This window comes from Protopterus annectens, chromosome 9.part0 (genome assembly GCF_019279795.1).
Source record: "Protopterus annectens isolate FY-2018-M chromosome 9.part0, PAN1.0, whole genome shotgun sequence".
NCBI lineage: Eukaryota > Metazoa > Chordata > Ceratodontiformes > Protopteridae > Protopterus > Protopterus annectens.
The window spans coordinates 237,617,615-237,640,733 of NC_056743.1; the positions used below are offsets into that span (position 1 = coordinate 237,617,615).

General features: G+C 37.4%; 1 protein-coding gene across 1 annotated transcript in view; it reads right to left on the minus strand.

Annotated features, from left to right (window-relative positions):
* The window catches only part of TRIM66 (tripartite motif containing 66), a 419,382-nt gene that overhangs the window by 12,851 nt on the left and 383,412 nt on the right, over positions 1 to 23,119 (minus strand). Inside the window, exons 16-17 of the mRNA XM_044082811.1 lie at positions 17,656 to 17,785; positions 2,235 to 2,309 (exon numbers count right to left, since the gene is read on the minus strand). Coding sequence (XP_043938746.1) covers positions 2,235 to 2,309; positions 17,656 to 17,785 — 205 coding nt within the window. The remainder of the gene's footprint in view (positions 1 to 2,234; positions 2,310 to 17,655; positions 17,786 to 23,119) is intronic.

A 23,119-nucleotide genomic window follows, 5' to 3' on the forward strand; every position in this document is an offset into this window, starting at 1 on the left:
CACATTGTGATTTAAAGATGAGCATACAGTCACAAAGTATATTGCAATAACCAGGTGTGTAAAGTGGGCTCCTTCTGCAAGCTATGTATGACTTTGGAAAAGAGATAACCTGTCTGGATACATAGCTGAAATATAGAACATTATAATTTGACCGGGGGGGGGGGGGGTGCTAAGACAGACACTGAAGGATATGTATCAGACACTATTTGGAAAGCAGGAGACAATGCCAATATGGTAAGATTTTCTGCAGCAGTATAGGTCCTGAGAAATTTTTTATCCATAATAAGATATGGCTCTTTTTCAGACTGATTTCTGTTGGATAACATGGCTAGAGAGAAGAAAGGTTGGATATAATATTGTAAACATTCTGCAGGCTATCTAATAATGGGTTGAAATAAGGAGAGACAAAAACAGACTGTCGACTAAGTGGGGTGGAACATGACTTGCTGAATATTTTAAGACTGTGGCAAGGTTTCTATAGAAATGTGAAGCTTTAAACCCTTAATTAATACATTAACTAACTATGGTCCTACAGACTCTACTAGGTATATAAATTACATGTGAGATAGTCTTAAAGTGAATCTGTTTAAAACATCATTTTTTATTGTCTATATTAATAGAACCCACAATGATAAAGCACACAGTATAAGAGGGTCCTTGGAGTATGTTTTGTACACTGTCAGAAATGTCCTTAAAAATACAAAAGTGAATACTGTGAAAAAACACAACTGCAGGGCTATATGAACATAAAAATTGCTTAGTATTAAAAATATTTTGGAAATAAACGTATTACATGTTGCTTCTACCTAGCTAACTGCCTATCTGTTTAATTGTCTTGTCCATATGTGGCTATATAACAAAATGAAAGTACAAGGTCATATGAGCTCTTCCTCATGAAAAAGTCAGAAAAAAAATAAGATGATTAAAGATCAGCATCTATAAATATATTCACTCCAAAACTATACATTAGTGGAGGTAAAGACAACCTTTCTTACTCTTTTTCATTGATGAGCACATAAATGTAAATATCTTAAACCAGATTCCTGTGGCATGGAGTGACAAAGCCCTGACTGCAACCCAGCAGACCCATGTTTGACTACTGGCAATGGTACTTGAGAGAGCTGGGTGGGCAGGACAAGACTGAGCAGCTGTTTTCAACATACTCATCCTGGGTGGAACAAGGTGGTTATGGCTCTCAGCTGGGGTATCACTTAGAGGGAGCAGTCTATGCTGTACCCATAGAGCTCAGGTGCTGCTTAGAGGTCAGGGATTAGCATGCATGAGGAGGTGGATATGCTTCCCAAAGCTGGCAGCTCTAGTGGAGCTCTAATGAGTGACTGCAAAGATTAGGCACTCCATTGGGATGAGAAAGCTGACCACTAGGTCTAGAAGTCTAGCCTTCTCCTTACTTCTGGTGGTCACCTGTCACTCACCTCTCTGGGGGAATGAAAAGGCTGATTAGGCCTTTCACCCAGGAACAAATGGGCCAAAGCACTGTCACCTGGGCTAGAAAGTGCTTGGCTGTTGGCCAAAAGAGAGGAACAAATGGGACTATTGTGTTAAGGAAGATGTGCCATTGGGTTAGACCTGATTGAGAGCTGTGGGGAAAGTAATTATTTTTCTTCCATTTTTAAACATACTTAACGCACACACACACACACACACACACACACACACACACACACACACACACACACACACACACACTTATAACTATATATATAAAATGGGATTGTGGGGAGGACAATGTTCTCACATTGGAATAACCCTTCAAAACATTTATTTTGCATTTGAACCATTAAAATATAGTTAAAAAAACAGTTGACAACCATTACTAGTAGATATAAAAACAAAACAAAACCATGTTTTTTAATATTTCATCTCTGAATTCCATCTTCCAGAATTCCAGGTCACTGAAATTAGTATATATTTTTCTTTTATTTGTACTTTAGTGAGATGTGCAACATGGAACTTTCTTCAAGTCATAAGCTACGTATAAAAATATACAGCAATATGGAGGCAAGTCAACCCAAATCAGCATTAAGCTAACTTTGGAGAGGATCAAAACAGATTAGGGTACTTAATGTTCAGTTATGGGACAACATCATGCGTTCCTTTTCCCATAGTAGGTTTACATCATTTCTTCCAATTAACACAATGGGTTTGAGTTTGTAATGCAATTAGTTGACTTACAACCCTTGTCACAGTTTGCTTTTCTTGATGCAGTTTCTTACCAGTGGGCTGACAGGTTCATGGAACGGAAGGCTGAAGCTGTTGCAGCAGATATACAGCACAAGTTTTTCACATTTCTGCAGAGAAAGTAGAGCAATAATGGAGTTATAACATTTAAGTTCACCAGAAATGAAATTTAAAATACAGTTGATCAACACAAATACTACAGTGCCTTTGTCAAACTGATACATGTATAAATTATTTAAATATAAAATCAGCTGTTTTACCATTTTATTTTGTTTACCAGAGCAGAGTACTGATCGGTCATGACCATTTGCAAGTTCAACCTGGGTTGCAAAGAACAAGACAAATACTGAAAATATAAATGGACTGTATACGCAGAGATCATCATAAAACTGAAGGAACTGATTTACATTGCATCATAACAAAAAATATTGTTGTACATCTTCATTGTAAAGTGAGATAAGATCAAATCAATGCAGAAAACACAGGAAAAAGAGAAAGCCATTACAGTATAGTAACAGATCCTTTGGTTTGATTGACAGGGAATATGGTCGACATCTGTTTAATCAGCCAAATTTGGCTGAATATATAGTCAGCAGGCAATATTGAGAGTCTCCGGGTAGGGGAATATTCTCTTTCCCTGGGGATTGTACATTCTCGGAGTTAGTATATATAATTAACAGATGGTATGGGAATGTTTTACGCTAAAAACTATATTTTTGCCTTCCTTGGTTGTTTTGTTGGTGTTTTGTGATTCAGGAATGTGGTTTATCTCATTTTGTAAGTAATATTTGAACATGCCAAGAAGCAACCTCAACACATGCATACTAGGAAGTCGACTTTTCCGTTTTCGATGTAGAGTGGTTTATCTTTCAGATGTTGACATTCATATTAGTCAACCAACTGAAGGCAAATCATATTATATATATATATATATATATATATATATATATATATATATATATATATATATATATATATACATACACACACCCACACACCCACACACACACCCACACACACACACATATTTAGGTTCATAGGTGACTAGAAGGTTACAAGGCTAACAGCCCTAGAGCCCTACAAGCCTAGCCATATTTATTCTGAGTTGCCCCAACTGTTGGTGCTTAGGTGAGTGAACTTTGCTGAGATAAGGGTCTATGCTAGTTAATAATAACTTCTGTCCAGGAGGGACATGGGGACCTCCCCAGGAGTGAATTTGCTGTCTCCCATCCATTGATCTAGGTTGCATTTAAGAGGGTCAGGGAGGTGCTCTGTTTCATGTGGATTGGAAGCTTGTTCTAGGAAAGTGGCAGTCTCTGGGAGATGTATGGATCTCTCTGGGAGATGTATGGATCTCTCTAGCATGACCTGTTCATGTCAGAGGCTAGGTTAAGATCCCTGGAGTGAGTGACCCTCATGCAGTTGGATTTATGAATGTGTACCATTTACATCAGGGCAGAGTCAGAGACTGCCCTAAAAGCCAGGCACAGGCCACCCCTTAGCAAACTTTAGGAGATAGAATACAGTGACTGGGCTTTCAGACTTTCTGTGTAAGACTTGTTTTGCATACCCTGTAATTTCTAAGTGAGAAACCTCTGGGGTTTCTCCGATTATTGCAGGTGCCTGGAAAGGTACATGCAAAAGGGAGCATTGTACTCAATTATTGGTATGATGAGGACTGCATATAATGGGATTATAACATCCTTAGGTCTAGATGTGATGGTTTACTTATACGATGTGCCACATAAAATGATTTCCCTACTACTGTGAATACGTGGAAGTCAAAGTTCAGGTTACTATCAACCAGAGTACCCAGATCATGTACCACTGGGTCTGCACTTAGGGGGGTTACTGTCTATAATGTAATTAGAAGGGATGTCAGCTTTCCCAAAGGGAATAATAATGCATGTTTTTGCATTTAGCTTTAATCCATGGCTTTGACACCAGTCATTTGTCTGTGTTAACCCTGTCTACTGTATATTAACATCAAAGGGGACTCAATGATTGCTCCAGATTTGCAATTGTCAGCGAACTTGGTCAGCCACAGGCATCTGCATAGTGCAAAGCTCTATATTCCTTCCTAGTGGTTGGATGTATAAACAAATGATCATTGGCCATATAAAGGCACATACAGCCAAAGATCATTTGTTTATACATCCAACCACTGGGAAGGAATATAGAGTTTTGCACTATGCAGATTGCTCAACACGTAATCTAGTTTATTTAGCATACTGCATAAATTGTCCTAGATTTTGTGTTGGTAAAACAAATAGGACCCTCACAGGCAGAGGTAGAGAACACATAAATAAAATGAATAAGAAGGATGTGACTTGATGTTGGCTTCCAACATTAATTTAAAATGATGGTACTTGAAATAACAAATAAGGTCAGTAGAATGGGGGATATTAAGAAAAGAACTGAGAAATTGGAACAAAGATAAATCATAAAACTACAAGCAGATAGACAGTATGGCCTCAATGATAGTGTTTCCTTAAAGCCGTTTTTAAAAAGATAGATCACTCATCCATTAAATCTGTTTCACTATTCTTACAACTTCTGCATGATATATTCTAGTCTCTGTCCCTTGATATTTAAGATACGCTTTTATATTAATCTGTCTTGTTCATATATGTTTTTCCTCGCCATCTATTATTTGGATGATATATAGATATATTTCATCTTACCATACATTTATGTGCACTATTTTATTATTTTAATATAAATTATATATGAGCACAATGATTTTTTGTTTTTGACACTTGATAATCAGATTTCCACACTTGGATGGTTCTTTTTTAAAACACTAGTTGCTACCTCATGTCATTTAATACTGTTTTGAGCCTTATTTATATTCTGATATAGCTTCAATGCTGACTTTTCAACCTGCATTTTCTATATTTACACTGCATTGTTTACTATTTACATATACTGTAGTTCAAAGATTCACCTGTTTATTTATTTGATATTGTCATACCCATTATGCTATTTTGTTTTAGCTTTAAGAGTTCTAATGTTCAGTATTTGAACATTTTATTTCTTATTTTTGTAGTAATTATTTGTTTCAGATTTCCTTTTAGTTTTGTATGATTAACACAGCTCTAGAGATGAACACTATGTCTTTAAATATTGTTTGGTTTAGCTGAGCTGTATATCTTGAGTAATTCACATATAGAGACATCTGGACTCACATATTATATTGCTTTAGTTTTCCACATTTACTGTGTGTTATTCATTACGCAGTTTATTATTATATTTTGACTTGAATGCTTTATTTTCTAGGAGTCTGAATGTTATTATCTAAGACATTTGATTATTTATTGCTTAAGCCAAGGTAGGTATCTTGGGTAATGTATATGGAGTCATCTCAGCATGTATATAACGTTTCCACATTCATTGCATGTTACTTGTTATGAAAGCAGTTGTTATACTTTTACCACAGAAATATGAAGCATTATATTTTGCTTTGAATGTCAAATTTTCTATGGATTTGGATGTCATAATTTAAGAGATTTAGGTTACTAGAGCAACTGTCACATGTTTTTCTACACTGCCATTGATTGCTTAAATATAAACAGGAAGTTCAAGCAATTTCAACGAATGGAGAAGACTCAGAATGAGAAATATCAACTTGAAATTTTTAGCTTACTGTAGACTTACTTGGCTTAGGTAAGCTTTAAAATTCTATCCTGACTAAGAATGATTACAAATTGCAACTTTATATTATATTCTTTATTTATTGTTGAATATTTTTTGCTTTGTTAGTTCACCAGGCAGATATAACAGCTTTTAACAGTTCTAAAGCAAAATACATCATGTGGAGATGTGTTTTACTAGATAACGCATTCTCAATTTAAATATGAGAACTTGTTATGTATAATTAATAGGTTTCATGGTGGGTTATGTGATGTGTGTGTGTGAAACTGTTTGATTGGGTACATTGTGTTTTAAATACTTTAACTGAATGATAATTCTTTAATGTCTGATGAAGCGTTGGTTATCAATGCAAAACCACATACTATTTCTTTTGTAATAAATTGTGGATTTTATTATATTTGCCTAGCCGTGTCTGCTCTCTCTTGGTGTTTTTTTGTTTTTTGGCTTTATTTTATACCATTGAGACAGCTTAATTCTTGCAGCCATTGGAATTACTTGTATATAACCTGTTAAGTAGACAACTGAATGGGTTAACGGCAAGACAAAATAGCAGCAGTGACAGAGTGATCCTGGAATATCCCCCTTTGAATTTTTATCCATGGAATAATAATTTGTCCTTTATTATGGTTCAACTGCAAAGTGGTATGCCACTGTTTCATGGTTGCTGTAATGTAATCAATCAGTGTAGTATGTATCTTATACATTTTAAGCACTCTTTTATTCATGTGTGACAATAGGAGGTACTGCCAGCCATGCAAGGAGAAGTTGGGCAGTAGATGTATGACTTTTGCCAACACAGCTAGCTGAAATTTTGTAAATAATTATATGTTGTTTGTATATCAAACTGATTTGTACCGATGCTTGTGCTGAAAATGTATTTGTGAGGTTTGCTTGTGTTAAAGTGTATCAACAGCGCCCCCTGCTGGAATGAAAAGAAATGTACATGTATTATTGTAACTGAATTAAATGCATATGTTTTAATACAGGATACTAGGACAGTAAAGGTTAACCAGCTGGCATATTTTAAGAAAAACAAGGGAAATGTAAATGAGCTGTTAAACCATTAAAATGTCACCTTGCAGTGCTGAAAAGGACCCAAGACATTAGGTCTGGAAGAATCCTTTGTTCATTAGCTCAGTAAAAAGAGGGGAAGCCCCAGGCACTGCCAATAAACATTTAAGATGTGTATTGTAGCAGTCTATGATAGATTTCTTTCTCAGCTTCAAAGGGGGTTACTGTGAGAACCTAGAGTCAGATGACCAGATGAGGTCATTCTGCAAGCCATCTTGGATATTATATTTTACAGGGAGTAATCTCTGAGGAAGGAATATTCTGTTCTGAGGAACCTGACTAGAAAGACTTCATGTATTTCAATGTGCCTTGCTCTATCAAATACATTATTATGGAATAGTAATTCTCCTAGATTCAGTCACGAATATAGTGAAGCTTAGCTTAGAGATTGTTTTCCTTTATTTGTCTGAGTCTGTCCATCAGTGTTATTTTCAATATTCCCTGTGATATGAACTGTTTGGTTTACTGTAAATATATATATTTACTATTTTCTTGTTCTTTTATTATTTATTATTAAATATATTTTAAATTTTTATTGTGGCTGGTTCTTGTAGAAATTTCTTAACCTTTGAGAGTGCTTATATGTATTTGGTGACACTGTGTGGGCCACTCCAGAAGGCCTAGCCATATTGGTCAACTACTACCATTTGTATTAGTATTAATATTACTCAGTATAATTAGACACTCTTTGTTATGGTCCTTAGAGTAGCTGATTGTGGAGTGTCTTTCTGGCAGTGATAACTACCTTATACTCTGAGCAGAAGGGGCACAGCAGGTAAATCTATGCCAGCATTTCCCATGTGTGTGTGTGTGTGTGTGTGTGTGTGTGTGTGTGTGTGTGTGTGTGTGTGTGTGTGTGTGTCTACTTGGAGCAGGGACACCAAGCACTGGGCTTACAGAGGGTGCTGGAGGTCTTGGCCCTCTGCCAAGTGGCCAAGTCTAACCCTACAGCTGTACCAGTGGGGAGCCTTACTAGGGACCTAGAGGGAGACATATATAGAGGAATCCAGACCCTGGACTGAGTGTGTTCCCAGTGTGCTCTTAAGGGAAATTGTGTTTGATGCAGGGAGGTCTGCATCTTTTAATACTGAGTGTATCCTTTTGTATTCCAAGTGCATGTCCCTCTCCAGTGTCAGTGGTGAGGATTCAGGCTCCTTGATTGCTGGCCCAGTATGGGGATGTCATATATTGGTTGGCAGTGGTGGGATCATCACATATTGGTTGGCAGTGGTGGGACCATCACTCACCACACAATGAATGTGGGATACTGTCAAACACTTATTTATAGTCTATCCATGCCATACTTCGATTTTTCCCCTTTTTACAGTTTCATTATGACTAACAACAAATGATCTTTTGCTCAATATAATTTTCTTTTTATTACCCTTTTGTTCTATTGCCATGATTGAGTTTTCTTCTAAATGACTATAAACTTTGTCAGCATCAATTCCAGTGTACAGTTAATATGTCGCCAGAAGGCAAGTTACTGGTCAATAGTTTTTATTATAGCTTAACCAGGCTGGTGTCTGGTCAGGGCATGCATATAAATAGTTCTTACTCATACCTAAATTTTCATTTAAAGATTTAACACTTTTAGCCAGAAGTTAGGTACTGCATCTCAGCCTGAGGTTTTCCATTTAAGAGTTTTTCTTAACTTTGTTTCAATCTCTCTGGCCATCACTTCATCCCATTTCATATCTTGTATATCTGAACTTCTTATTCTTTCTTTTACTTCCTCTATCCATTTAACATCTTACTTATGTTCCAGAGGATCTTCATAGATATTTCTCCAAAATGTATATATTTCTTCTTTTTTGGTGCTGTTTCAATTCCTTTTGCATGGTTTCCTAATTCCCTATATTTTTTTGGGTCATCAGTAAATTGCTTATTTTGTATTTTTCCATTTTATTTATCTGGATATCTTCCAAGTTTTTCTGCCTGTGCTGATATTTTTAGTTTAGTCTTTGAGATAGTGTACAACAGATCCTGATCTACTCCGATACTGTGCATTGCTTTTATCATGTCTATCTTTGAGTATTTTTGTTGATCTGATCTCTCTTCTTATACTCTAACAATGACACTTCTTGTCTTAATTGCTTTATGGTTTTCTCTATATGATACTTCCATGATGGTATTTGATTTCTCCCCTTCCTTTCCCTTACTACCCTGTGTTTTTGTGGTAAGACTTCATCTTTTATTAATTTAGCTGCACAGTAATATATCCTATTTACTTCTGTTATATCACATGAATCTCTATGGACAGTCCTAATTACTGTGTTCATTTGTTTATCAAACTTGTAATGTTTTGGGGTTTATTGACTTTTTGTAGTCTATTTCTTTCATTGCTCTTAATATGTCTGTCCATTTCTATTAAGTCAAGCAACTCTTCTCTTAGATCATTTTCTTCTAAACTGAGACCACATTCTTTGTTCTGCATTTCCTGTGGCCATTCTATTGAAAGCTCCAGCGCATCTTCCAGTGCCACATTCTCTTCAGTTTTATCCTGCGTCATCCACTGCTCTTTCATATGGGAGCCTTCTGGCCAATCAATCCACAATACTGACTGCTCAATAATGATTCATTCCATGGCCATGTAGATGAGGCTAGTCAAGTCTATGGCCCTATAATTTCCAAGGTTGGCTGATGGCCTCCCTTTGTGCACAGGAATTACTGTTGCTGTCCTTCATTCCTCTAGAACATAGCCAGTTCACAGGCTGCATTTAAACAGAGATCCGAGTGGGTCTGCTAGGTTATGTGTTGTTTTTTTTAAAAGGCAACCTGGAATGTGGTCTGATCTGACTGATGCCATGTTTTTGGCCTAGGAGACTGCTGAGATGACCTGCTCTGTTGAGATAATAGGCTGAAGAATAGTGGCAGGTGTATTTTAGAGATGACTGAAGGGGCAGGGGATGAAGTTTGCTCCAAATCTGTCATCTAGCAAGATGGCTATTACATCCAATTGAGTATGGGTGGTGCCATCCACAACCGGTTCAACGCATAGCTGGTTATTCCCTTTTAGATTTTGATGCAGTTAAGAATGCCTTGTGATTATTCTCAGCTAGGGAGGCTATTTTACTTTGCAATTAGCTTTGGAGGACTTGGCATGATTTCTTAATTGTTTGTTTATGCCAGAGAGGGATTTTTTAATCTGCTGAGCCAGCTCTCTCTTGTTCTTGGACATTAGTTTCATTCTCTTGATGTATAGCCTGTTTATACTACGGGCCACAAAGGTGTCTTGTTTTTTCATTTCATTTGTTTCAGTATTTTGTCTTTGGCAGAGCATATAAAAATGTGTAGTTGTTATTATCTTAATAAAATCTTGTTTTACATTTAAAACATGGTGATCATTGCTGGCCATTTTGCTAATGAAGCTAGTTTAACAAACAGATACAGAATTAGAAGACTGACTTTTAAGGTAGTATTGTATGGCAGTGGCCTGTTGTTCCATTCTAAGGAAGGTAAGAAGATTCTGTTGACAATGTATTTGTCAGAGGGTGGCTGGGGCATAGGGCTGCTATTATATGGGTCATACTGCCAATGACAGTTCCCACAGTAATGTCAGCAGGCTCCCAAGATGGCAACCATGTGTAAGCATACATGTAGGACCAGTGCTCAGAAATGACACATGTCCAATATGACGTCAAAGAAAATAGGTATAAACAGAAAATATACCCCTCAAGGGCCACCAATTAACACCATTTGATAACAAGAGTGATCATCCTTCCAGTAGTAATTGATTGATAGTAATTGATTAATAGTAACTGATGACTCTTTATGGGAATTAAGCTTTATTCTCCACATTTTACTTGAAATGCCTTACCTGACTAGTCACTCTCCACAACAATTCTCTCAATTTCTGCTGAGTGTTTTTTGCAGATGATTCCCACTTCTCATGGCCCAGCCCACTCCATTCGCCCTTGCTCTGCTTGGGCTCACTCGCCTCTCCACCCTACCCCCATTCCCACCCACCCCAAAGCTCATTTCCTTTATACTTAATACCCCTGTTTCCACTCCCCCTCTGCCCCTCCCCCTCTCCACCAATAAGCAACACACAATCTACCTCCACCTCTACCTCTGTCCTCCTTAACATTCAACTCGCATCCTTTCAGACCTAGCACTCTTATGCCCCTCTTCTACCTATCTAACCAGTACATTATTACTCTCCTACTCCACCCTCCCTTAACTACATCTACTTCTTACTACCCTCACTACCCAACTGTACTTGAACTATCTTCCTCTGCTCTCTGAGCTGATAGCACAATGGACTTGCCTAACTACTCCTACCTTACTTACCTTCTATTTAAATTTAAAATACACTTCCCCTATACATACCTTCCAATCCTTTACCTATAATCCCATTACACCAAACACTAACTTCTCACCACTATTCTTACTGTATATTTCCTGACCATACCTCTAACCACTAACTTCTCCTACTCTCACACTACCCATCCAATTCTCAACCATGCTGGCTTACAACTTATTTCTGTCTTTCCTCTCCACCAGTACTCAATCTTTTTACACAACCTCACCTCCTACAATTTTTCAGTCAAATCTTACCACCACTCACCAACCTTCATCAATCCTATAGCAATACCACAACTGCCTCACTTATTTCTAACAGCGTCGCCTAACTCTCTCACTTCTCACCATCTTCCTAAAATCAAAATTCCTCCTAGCCTTTCAATCTCCCCTAAAAGTAAGGTAAAATATTACTTCTCCCCTCCATTAAATATTTTCCTACTTTAATTACTCTGCGCCTATCTGGTGATGTCCATCCCAACCCTGGACCTTTTAACTCCTCTCTCTTTGATTCTATGCAAGGCTACCTTCCCTCAGCTACAACATCTTATGACTTGAGAGAATGCAGAAAAAAGGTGGAGTTGTTGCTATTATGTTCTCCAACCATCTCACTGTTACCACCTACCTATCCCCATCCCTCCACCTCACCCGCTGAGCTGCTAATTGCTAACTGCAAAATGAATGCTCATAATGTATTGACCCATAGTTTCCATTTACCTACCCCTCGGTGACAATATCCCTATACTAGAAAATTTTCTATCCTGGCACACTAAAGAGTGAAACCATCATCCCTAGGCCATGTCAACATTTAGCCCTCTCTTCAGAGGTAACTAGCCACTATAATAATTTACATGGCTTCTCACAATTAATTTCCTCTCCTACCTACACCAAGAAGTCTTCAAATTCTCTCTCTCTTCTTGACTGGATTCTAGTCTCGCATCCCCCTAAATATCATTTCCCAGAAACACTGTCTGATGCTCTCAGTGACCACTGCCCAGTCAAAGTCCTTAATTTCTCTCCACAATATACAAGACCACACAAGTACATAGATCATCATAAACTGTCCAGCACTGACTCTAATATGCTTAATACCATCTCTCAGCCATTAACTGGTCCTTCCTTAAACACCTACCCCAGGATGATGCCGTTCTAAAATCCAATTCCATATTCTTTAACATTCTCAACTCGTTTGCTCCTTTATGAACTGTTAGAGTAAAATGTATTGTTTCCTTCTGGCTTACTCTCTCCACCCACTCCTCAATGCAAAAAAAGTGACAAAACCTGGATTATCTGGTCCAAAACTAAACTTACTCCCACACTTGACAGTTATCACCATAGCAGATTCCCTCTCTAACCTAAATACAATGACACATAAATCCTTATCAATTGAAAATTGGCTCACTAAGAACTGGTAAATTCTAAATCCAAAAAAGACCAACCTTCTACGTTTCATCCCCAAATCAATGAACCACCATAAATCCTCCTTCTCTATCTCATCACTCAATAACACCACTATATCCATTGAATTGCCCACCAAACTACTAGGGGGTCATCATTGATGACCACCTCAAATTTGATATGCACATTCTCAACATCATTAAGAAAACCCATCAAAAACTTGGACTTCTTTACAGGAACTAAACGTTTTTATCAAATAAAGTTAAAATCTCACTATCCCATGCCTATCTCTTCCCCACACTAATCTATGGCTGTCAAGACCTTACCAACCTTCAAATCACTCTCCTAACAAAACTTGAATCCACTTACAATAAAGTTGCAAGATTCACAGCTGACCATTCCTACCACTCACACCACTGCCTTGCTCTTAAAAAGTTAAACTTGCTAGAACTCCCTCACAATCTTCTCTCTCAACTTCAAATGATTCATTCTATCTTATATGTGCCTTCCTTCTGTCCTAACATTGCCTCTCCTGTCTCCCTCTACTCCCCTCATAGGTCCCTATGAAGCTCTGAACAAAACCTTCAAATTTACAAGCCTAAAACAAAAACAGGACAAATCCTGTACAGCTACTCCCCAGCCCAATCCTGGAATAAACTGATATTAAAAATATCAATCACCCGCTTAAATTCAAAGCTGCAATTAAAAACTATCTAACCAGCCCATGGATCTGCCACTCTAACTACCCTCATTGAATGATTATCCCATACTCCTCTCCTCCCTCTCACCAAATTCCCTATCTTTCTTCTATTCACTATCTTACAATGAAAATGTTCTCTCTCTATCTACAGTGACTGTTCAGCTCATCTTACTGAAGCTAGTCAAGAACATTTCTCTGAAAAGATTGTACAGCTTGGTTTCCTTGATGTAAAAATGCATATACTCTCGGAGGGTGTTAATTCTTGTACTACATATATTTGTTTCTTCTCTTAATTTTGATGCATCTGTGTTTGCTTTATACTTGATTTTTGTTTTTCACTTGTTTTTTACTTGACTTTTGTAATTGTGGAGATTTTCTCCTTGGATTTCTGCTGAAAAAGGGCTTCAGCTCCGCTAGACAGCTTGCTTTCCTTGATGTACAAATGCATATACTCTCCGGGGCTAATTCTTGTACTACATATATTTGTTTATTCTCTAAATTTTGATATGTGTGTGTTTGCTTTATACTTGATTTTTGGGTTCACACCTTTTTTTACTTGATTTTTGTCATTGTGGAGCTTTTCTCTCCGGGCCTCCACTGAAAAAGGGCTTTGGGTCTGCCGGATTAACCTGACCAACAAATGTCAAATCAATAAATAAATTATGGGGACACAGATAAGGTAAAGAGGCAGAGAAGGGGACAGCTAATGGGGAGAGATGAAGTGAGACTATGAAGGGGGAACAGAAAAACATGATAAAAGCAAACAATTTCAGTTAAAAGTGAATATACTACCTACTGACTGATGTGTTATAATGGGTATAATATTTATAGTTGAAATGGCTAGTGGTAGTTTAACCATTTGTTTGCAGTTTCAGTTTTTCACAATTATATGGAATGTACAGTCCCATTGCATTATGATATAGATTTCATTCCTATTGTGTGCAACACTTAATGCTGAGAATAGACTAATCAATGACCACTTCAAAAAAAAAAGACACACACACAAGCATATATATTAATTAGTCTTCGTATCATGCCACATACATATATCAAAAGCTCATTCATGCACACAAGCACACATACACCACTTAACACTGCCACACCCGAGACAATCTGTTTATATTGAGGTAAGCTTCCCACATCAGCTAAAGTTAATATAATCACCTCCAATATTGTACTTACCTTGGAGTACATGTTACTTGGTACACTGAAACTAAACTTCACAAACATCCATCTTGCACCAGACTCATATCATTCACACTATTGATCACCCATACAGACACACACAAGCACACACACACATCTACACATGCATGTACACAAATCCACATGCATGCACACACACACCCTGAACCCACAGAAACATCCATTCAATCAATGAGTCACTCATACATATACTCAAACACATACACACAAAACCACATGTGCACAACCTTTTGATTACACATACACACACACAAAATCACATATACAGCACCCTTCAATCATGCATCATTAGAATAGCTTTTGTTTATCAGAGCTGTGGAATTAAGATTAACCTGTTAATGATGACCTCACCCTCCCAAGACTGGCAAGTTCACCACATTTGGCATAGTTGGACTTTAGTGTTTTTTTAGTTTATAAGGTGAGTGAATGAATGATCAGAAGTTGAAATATGATGCAGAAATGTGCAAAGATATACACCAATCAGAAGACTCAAGGGAGATCATGCATGTCAGTAAAGATAACTACAGATTAGGAAAAGGTGTCAACATTATAATTATCCCTTCACCAAATCACCCAGTGCATACTAAAAGGTAGCAGCATATTCAAAATGATGCTGAGTTTAATAATTAGGGACTGGACTTAGACTCGGAAGATGATGACATCTTTGTGCCACTGAATACAAGCACTTGTAAGGTTATACTGAAACAGTGTGTTTTTGGCAACCACTAAAGGAAATGCAGATTCTTCTTTTTTTTTTTTTTTTTGACAGATCATTCTTAAAAGCCAAGTGTGATGGACATAAGAGTTGTGTATGAAGAAGGGCCCCAAGATGGTATGAACATACTAGAATAGAATACAAGAGAAGGTGAATACGATGTGCAACATGCATTGTTATAGACAAGGGGAGGAGAGGATAAGATGCAGGATGGAATGGAAAGGAAAGTGTGTAAGAGCTGAAAGGAAAGGGAAATTTACGGAGAACTGGAGATAAATTTGTTCACAGAGAATTATCTGATTAAGGAACAGATTAACAGTAACTGCAGTAGAGTTTAAATCAACAGATGGGTTTGAGGATGTAACAGACAGAAAAGGCTATTATTGATGGACTAGAAAGGCAGATAAGTGAAAATATTTTAAATTAATTTGAATATTTGGTGTATTACAGTCGCACATAAATGGTAAATCCAAATATTATAACTCCAGATATAAAGACTAGAAAGGCAGATAATGGAATTATAGATAAGCTCACTAAACTAGGTATAAATCCCTATGTCACAAGATGGGTTGCCAACTGGCTCACGGACAGAACCCACACTGTGAAAGTAGCGGATTCCAAATCTGACTTCAGACCAGTGACAAGTGGAGTACCACAGGGTTCAGTCCTGGGTCCTCTCCTGTTTGGTATCTACTTCTCTGAAGTGCAGGCTAACACAGAAGGTCTTTGGCTAACAAAGTTTGCAGATGACTGCAAACTAGGAGCCATAATCGAAACTCCTAACGATGTGGACAAACTACAAAAGGGCCTCACTGAGACAGATACCTGGTGTCAAAGCCATGGCCTGAAGCTCAATGCCAAAAAAGTGTATTGTCATCCCCTTTGGTAAAACTCTGTACCCATGAACTACCACATATCTGGTAGTCTACTTAATGCCGAAAATGTGATAGACCTTGGGACACAGGTGGACAGTAGTCTCTCCTTTGATAATCACATTGCCACAGTGGTCAGGAAATCCTTCTACGTGGCACACCTCATCACAAAAGGATTCTCATCCAGAAAAAAAGAGGTCATTGTTCCCCTCTACTTATCACTCATTAGACCCATTATAGACTACAACGCCCCTTTTGGTATGTACCTCACAAGACATCTACAACAACTGGAAAGACCACAGAAATACCTCACAAAGAGGATTACTGGCCTCAAACAGATGCCCTACGCAGACAGTCTAAAAAAAACTACAGCTTTACTCCTTCGCATATCGTCTACTCAGGGGCGATCTCTGCCTAACATACAAAACTATTTCAAACCCAGAGCTGTTGGACATGCTCCACTTAAAGAAATCCCAATCCCTCTGAGCTACATGCTCTAGGGACCTAAACCTTGCCACCACAATAAACAGAACATGCTGGAGGGATAGATTCCTGTCCAAGAGACTTCCCATACTCTGGAAAAGACTACCTATCTGTTCAAACAGAGCTCCTCATTAGCACTCTTCAAGAAAAATCTTGATTGGATGGGAAATGGGAAATTCACCCCAGGGATCACTTCTGTGGCTCTGCTCGACAGGGGCACAGGAAAATAATTTTCTTGGGTGGCGAAAGCCAGGGTACATTTTTTGGCTAGGCTTATATAGGCCCTAAGGCCAATAGCCTAGTACCTACCTATGAACCTATAAGTAGAAATATTTTAGATTAGTTTTCATATTGAGAGCATTTCAATCACATAAACAGCAAATCCAAATATAAATATAACTCCAGATATAAATCATCTGGTAAATATCCACGATGGCTTAACTAAGTACTGCAGCTGTGCTTTCTTAGAGAGAAATGTTTCCCAATCCAAAATGCACTGTGAGCTGTATGAATCATCTTTCTTGCATTAAGTAATACACATGAAGTATATTAATCTACTTTATTAATGTAGCATGCGCTTTTAAATGATAATTGAGCCAAAGCATAACTCATTTGGCATGTTTGAGATTTATTTCTTCTAATATACTAAAGTGTGGTCACAAAAATACCATTGGACTTGAAGATTCTTTAGATTCTATCCTGCAAAGGTTGCACTGACCTTTAGAAGTTATGATGTGTTGAACAAGTAGGTATTATAGTTCAGGGAAGGCAAGATAAAGCCTTTCACACAAATAATAATTCCTTTATAGAATCACATGAGAGGATTACTTTTGAGAACTGTGCTTTAGCATTTAGCACAGAGGATTTGTGTTTTCCATGATTTATAAATAGACAAACAGATGGATTAATGGATGGATGGATGTACATTTAGACATAGACAGGTAGATAGTTATAGGGCCCTGCAGATAGTACCACTTCTTCATTAAACAATCAAACAGACAAACACATTAACAATAAATAACCTTTTAGTACATTGCCTAGCAGAAAGCACCCACCTTCTGATCAATATATGAGAGTCTTTGTACGAGTTTCTTTCCTTTACTGTCTTCATTGTGAGATTGTGTTTCATATTCATTTTCATTTTCTGAATTTATTTTACAGCAAAGACTGCAGTCCCACTCTCCCCTGTTGGGAAAAGCATGACAAAAGTTAATATTATCACTCACACTTTAAAGAATATACATTCTAAAATAAAGGAGTTTGATATAGCTAGGAGCATGGCTTCCTAGTTAAGCAACACACTAGCAAAACAAACAAAACTATAGTGAGCTGTGTAATCGTGTGACTTGGAGACTAAGAGAAGCAATGCATAGCCGGCAGCCCTGTAGCCTGAATAATGTAGCCTTAGTGTATCCAGAGTTCTCATTTCAGATATTATCTTTGGAAAAAAAAAAAACAGTCATGTGAATCACAGAGCTGCAAAAGTGTTTCTACGATGTTATGCAGAATCCCTCATAACAAGTGGAGACTCAATGCTGTTCATATGGCTTTGTTCATACAACGACCGACCAGTTAGGCAGAGTGCCACACATTAGGATATGTAACAATTGCTTGAAGACAAATAATTCAAACTGCCATCACCCAGTTTCCAAAATTCCACTAATAACTGTGTCTGAAATGCGTGACTAGTTTTCAGAGAAAAGTAAACACTCCCCTAATCGAATGTGTGTGAAAGCAAAACCTACCACACTCCACTACTAGCATATATTATGTCAAAGTTACTGCTAAGCCTGAAAAATACAGTGCTCATTGTGGGATGTGTCTGCTAGAGTTCTTTTTGCAGGGAGAGACAGCACAAAACAGAAGAGGAGTGCTTCTATAGCAATCAATGAGGAACAGGCAACATTTAGGCTGTATAATTGTCCACTATTCAAGGAGGAAATCAAATTCTACACTGCTGACCTCTAGGTCAGTAGTAGGCTTCTCAAATGTTTTTCCATAGAGCTGCACGTGAAGGACAAAGGTGGTCTGGAAAGCTATTCTTTAAAACTGGAAAAGGAACATAAACTGTTCTGAGAAAGTGAAGGAATTACCCTTGCCTGTAGGGTAAAGATAGTCTTGAAGCAAAAGACTTTGATTTTGTAATTACTATTTTTGTTAGCCAATGTTGAGAAAAGCACAGTCTATTCTAGAACACTGAAATTGTTGAAGTGAACTGTGGAAAAAAAAACTAACAGTAAGTGACTGATTCTGTTTAACCCACATTTTAAAGATCAAGTGCAAAGACATTTTATCATTTATTTTTGCAGTAGTTTTACTCTGGCCATGTAAAGTGGACCTTCTGATCCTAAAATATGCAGTTTTGCATTCATTCATTAACTAGAACGAAGTTTAATAAACTAGTGGTTGTATTTCATACATGCTGAGCAGCTGCCAGGTATGTCCCGAGTCACGCAGTCCTTCATTCTGATGATATAACAGAGGGGATAAGCGGCTAGTAGTGGATATGCATATTTCTGTAGTCTACAGCAGATTTCAATGCAAAAAGTGAGACAGAGTCAATCAGCCACTCAGTCAGGCAATCAGACAATAAATCAATAACTGACTAAAAACATTTCTATTCAAATAAACAATTACAGAAAAGTAAAGTGTATAATGGTAGGGCTAAAAAGTAATAATACAGATATAACACTGTAGTAGAGTATTGTTTACCATGAGATACTCCTTCAGAAATAAAAATAGGGGTATGTGAATCACTGAATGATAGCCTATATCAAAATATGTTTGCGTATATTATATACCATCTGGGATCAATGCTGAAATGAAAATTGTTCATTATACCGAATGAGGTTTTTGTCAAGGCTGTAACTCTACCTGTTATGTGGGACTAGGTACTGCAGGCAGTACTTCATGGAAATCCAGATTATCTGCAGTACTGAGTTCTATGTACAGGTGGAGCTGTGTTGCATTACACAAGAGTGCAGTGTGAGCCACTCGTGTGTGTGTGTGTGTGTGTGTGTGTGTGTGTGTGTGTGTGTGTGTGTGGTGGCTTACAGTGTTCTGTTTTCACAAATTGATTTAATTCCATGCTAGTCTCGTAGCTCTGCAAGACCATACAGGTATGATGGCCATGCCACCCCTACAGGTGGAGCTTCCACAGTGGACATGGCTATGCAGTTTTACCTGCGTGTCAGACTTGGCTCCATGGCTCTCTGCAAGCAATACTAGGTCTGATGCATGGGTGAAGTAGCTACCCACAGAACATTCACCAGACTCTGCTGCCCAACCAAGTCCTGTGATAAGTCTTGGCTATGCTCAGAACAAGTAATGAGATTCAATAACAGAGTGCACTAGAATCTAAGCACCTGTTCCTGGCATAATGAAACTCTCTTCAAATCAATACCCAGAGGTACTGAACTGGACTTTTTCACGCTTTATGACAATATCTGGAGGTATTGCCAGAAGATAAAGAATCAAGAAACTACTGGTCAGCTATTCAGCACACACATGTCAGTGAAACAACAGGTATCATACTCACCTTTGGTATCGAAGGGTGTGGGTTTTATTCCCACACCAGGTAGATCAATTGCTGACACTGCAGTGCAACATAAACAGGGTACTACATTCCTGAGCATACTATTTTTTGGATGAGGCATTGAACAGTGGCCCTATCTTCTTGAGTTGGTGGTAGCTCAGGTGGATGTAAAAGTTCCCATGGCACCTATCTAAAAGTATAGGGGAAGCTCCCAGATACACTGGCAAAATTTCCCCTAATAGTTTAAATACCACCTTTGGTCTCCCCTGTAAAGAGGATTCTAGCCTAGTGGGAGTAATTTGGTAAATAAAAAATAAACGTTTCAAACATTATAAATACAGGCCTAATGATTTAAATAAAATAAGTACAGGTTTTACAATCAGAAAGCTCACATTACATAATAACAACATAAATACAACAAAAACAAGTAGTAAAAAACATTGCTCTTGATCTTAAAGTGTGTCTTGTAAATATGCCTGCATTTAAAAATTGAAAAGCTGGTTACAAATACTGTTATTACTGAAAGCACTGCTTAATGCTAGATTGGTGGAGAATGTGAGCAGAAATTGGTTTTGTTTTCATTATAAGCTATAAACTTCCATGATAGACCCCTGAATGGAAATATTCTGTCGGATTTGTTTAGCTTCTTTTTTGGATTTTGAGTAGAGCTTGATACAAATAATCTTAGACCGTAATAAATAGCATTTTTACATATAGATATTTTTTGAATAATCACTTGAATGAGACTCTGCATCTTATGATATCCATTCATTTCCAGCCCTTCCTACCATCACAAGACAACAAATATTGCTAAACAGCACCCACTTAATCATCATCTCCATAAGACAAAATTTGATTGTAGGTAAACCACCATTTTCTACATGAAATTCATCACTATGGCTAAATTTGTTTCCAAACTTCAAATATCAATTGTTTAGTGGTTAAGCTAGGTAGTAATACTACCCAGGTGTAAATCTTTAGCTTGATGTATGATATTTCAGACAATTCATACAGAAGGTATGCATTCAGTTTTCTTATTTGTTGTTGAATTGACAATCTGACATGTTTTTAACCACCAAGAATGACTAGAAGGAAAGTGTCACCATACATGGTGCCAAGCACCTTGTAAACCATAACCATGTCACATAATCTGGTTCATAGGTGTTTACTAGGCTAATGACCACAAGGGTCTTTTTAAGCCTAGCCATGCATCTCAAATCTCTGACAAGTTCTGATACCTTTGATAAGTGTAAGTAGGGGTTTGGGAAATGAAACATTTAAAAGCAGACACCTGGGAGATGAACCATTTACAGGTTGCTTATGTCCATTAGAGACATAAGTGCCAAACCTGGGATATATTTATGGTATCCCATCCAATTGTCCAAGTTGCATTTGAATTGGGTTAGGGAGGAACTCCGCTTCACATGGATGTGGAGCCTCTTCCATAGATGGGGTAGCCTCTCGGATACATACCTGTCTGTCCAGCAGGTCCTATTTATATTACAAGCAAGGTTTAAGTCTTTAGAATGGGTAATTCTGGTGCTGTTTGTTTTGTGGATATGCAAGAGGTCCATCAGAGTGGGGTCTGACAATGCTCTGTATGCCAGGCATACATCTCGCCTCAAAAGCCTGTAGGAGACAAAATACAGGGATTGGGCCTTGAGACGGTCTGCATAGGACATTTTACTTATGCCCTGTATTCTTTTAGTGAGGAATCTCTGTGGATATTCCAGTTTTTGGATATGCCTGGTTAGGTACATACCAAAGGGGGCATTGTACTCAATGATAGGTGTGATGAATGGTTGGGTACTTCCAGGTAATATTGGCTTTAAATTTTTTTTCTGTTGGATAATTCAGTTTTAACATTGTAGAATTTTCACATAGTTACAAATTCTTGATTAGTATTTGAAAAAAAAAAACTTTCACCAATTTGACAAACATTTAATTAAGGATGGGTTGATTAAGACTGCAACTGCAGTTGTCATTAGTCATTTAGATGCAGCCTTTGAAATAAATTACTTGAATGTATAAGTGAAAAATACTGGGTTAATGTATTATCTTTTTAGTAATATTCAATTTAAAATTGAATTGCTTTAATGCATGATATAAACTTTCCATGCTAAAAGTGGAGTGATCTGGAGAAAGGAATATTTCTAATGTGAGATGTTTCATATCAAAAGTATCTAGATTTATATTAGAAGGCATCCAAGTAGACCAAGGAAAAATAAACCAAGTTAAGTTTACTGAAACCAAATAAGCCATATGAGTCATATTTTCAATTAATACTTGAAGAAAGGATAATACATATTCTTTTAAATTATAACCACAATTAGGTTTTGGAAATATTCTGTCAAATCTGTTATCCATCCCAGAAAGGAATGCAGCTTTCCTTTGTGAAATGCTTCAGATAAAAGTGATGCTTACTGAGCAAAAACCTTCCATTTAATAGTGGCTTCTCACCACTTCTGTGATAAACTTATGTAAAGCATGAAAACTGTTGTGCCCAAATCAAGATTTGTTCTGGGAAAGCAGACCCACATGGCAAAGATAACCCTCATGATTTATTATATAGCAACAGAGAACACGCAACAGTGGGGAAAAGGAAACAGTTCCTAATCCCCACTACAGTGACATCCTGCTTCTTCTCTGCTGTGCTTTTTGATGATTATGTCATTTGACCAAAATACTTAGATTCTCTTTAGTTGAAATAAAGGACCTTTGACCAAATCACGTTTCCAGAATGATAAATAGATAGCACCATAGTATATATTAAGTACTATAAAACGATAGTAGTGACTCTTTTGCATAGTGCTGAAGAAACTTTGGTTTAAAATATATTATCCAAGGAACTGAAGAGCATATATTACCTAGTTTTACTGGTTCATTAAACACTATTACTTCTTAGAACTTTATTACATTTATGTTATTGCAAAAGAAAAACATAGACATAGTAGTTCCAGGAAAAAAATGAAAACAAATAATGC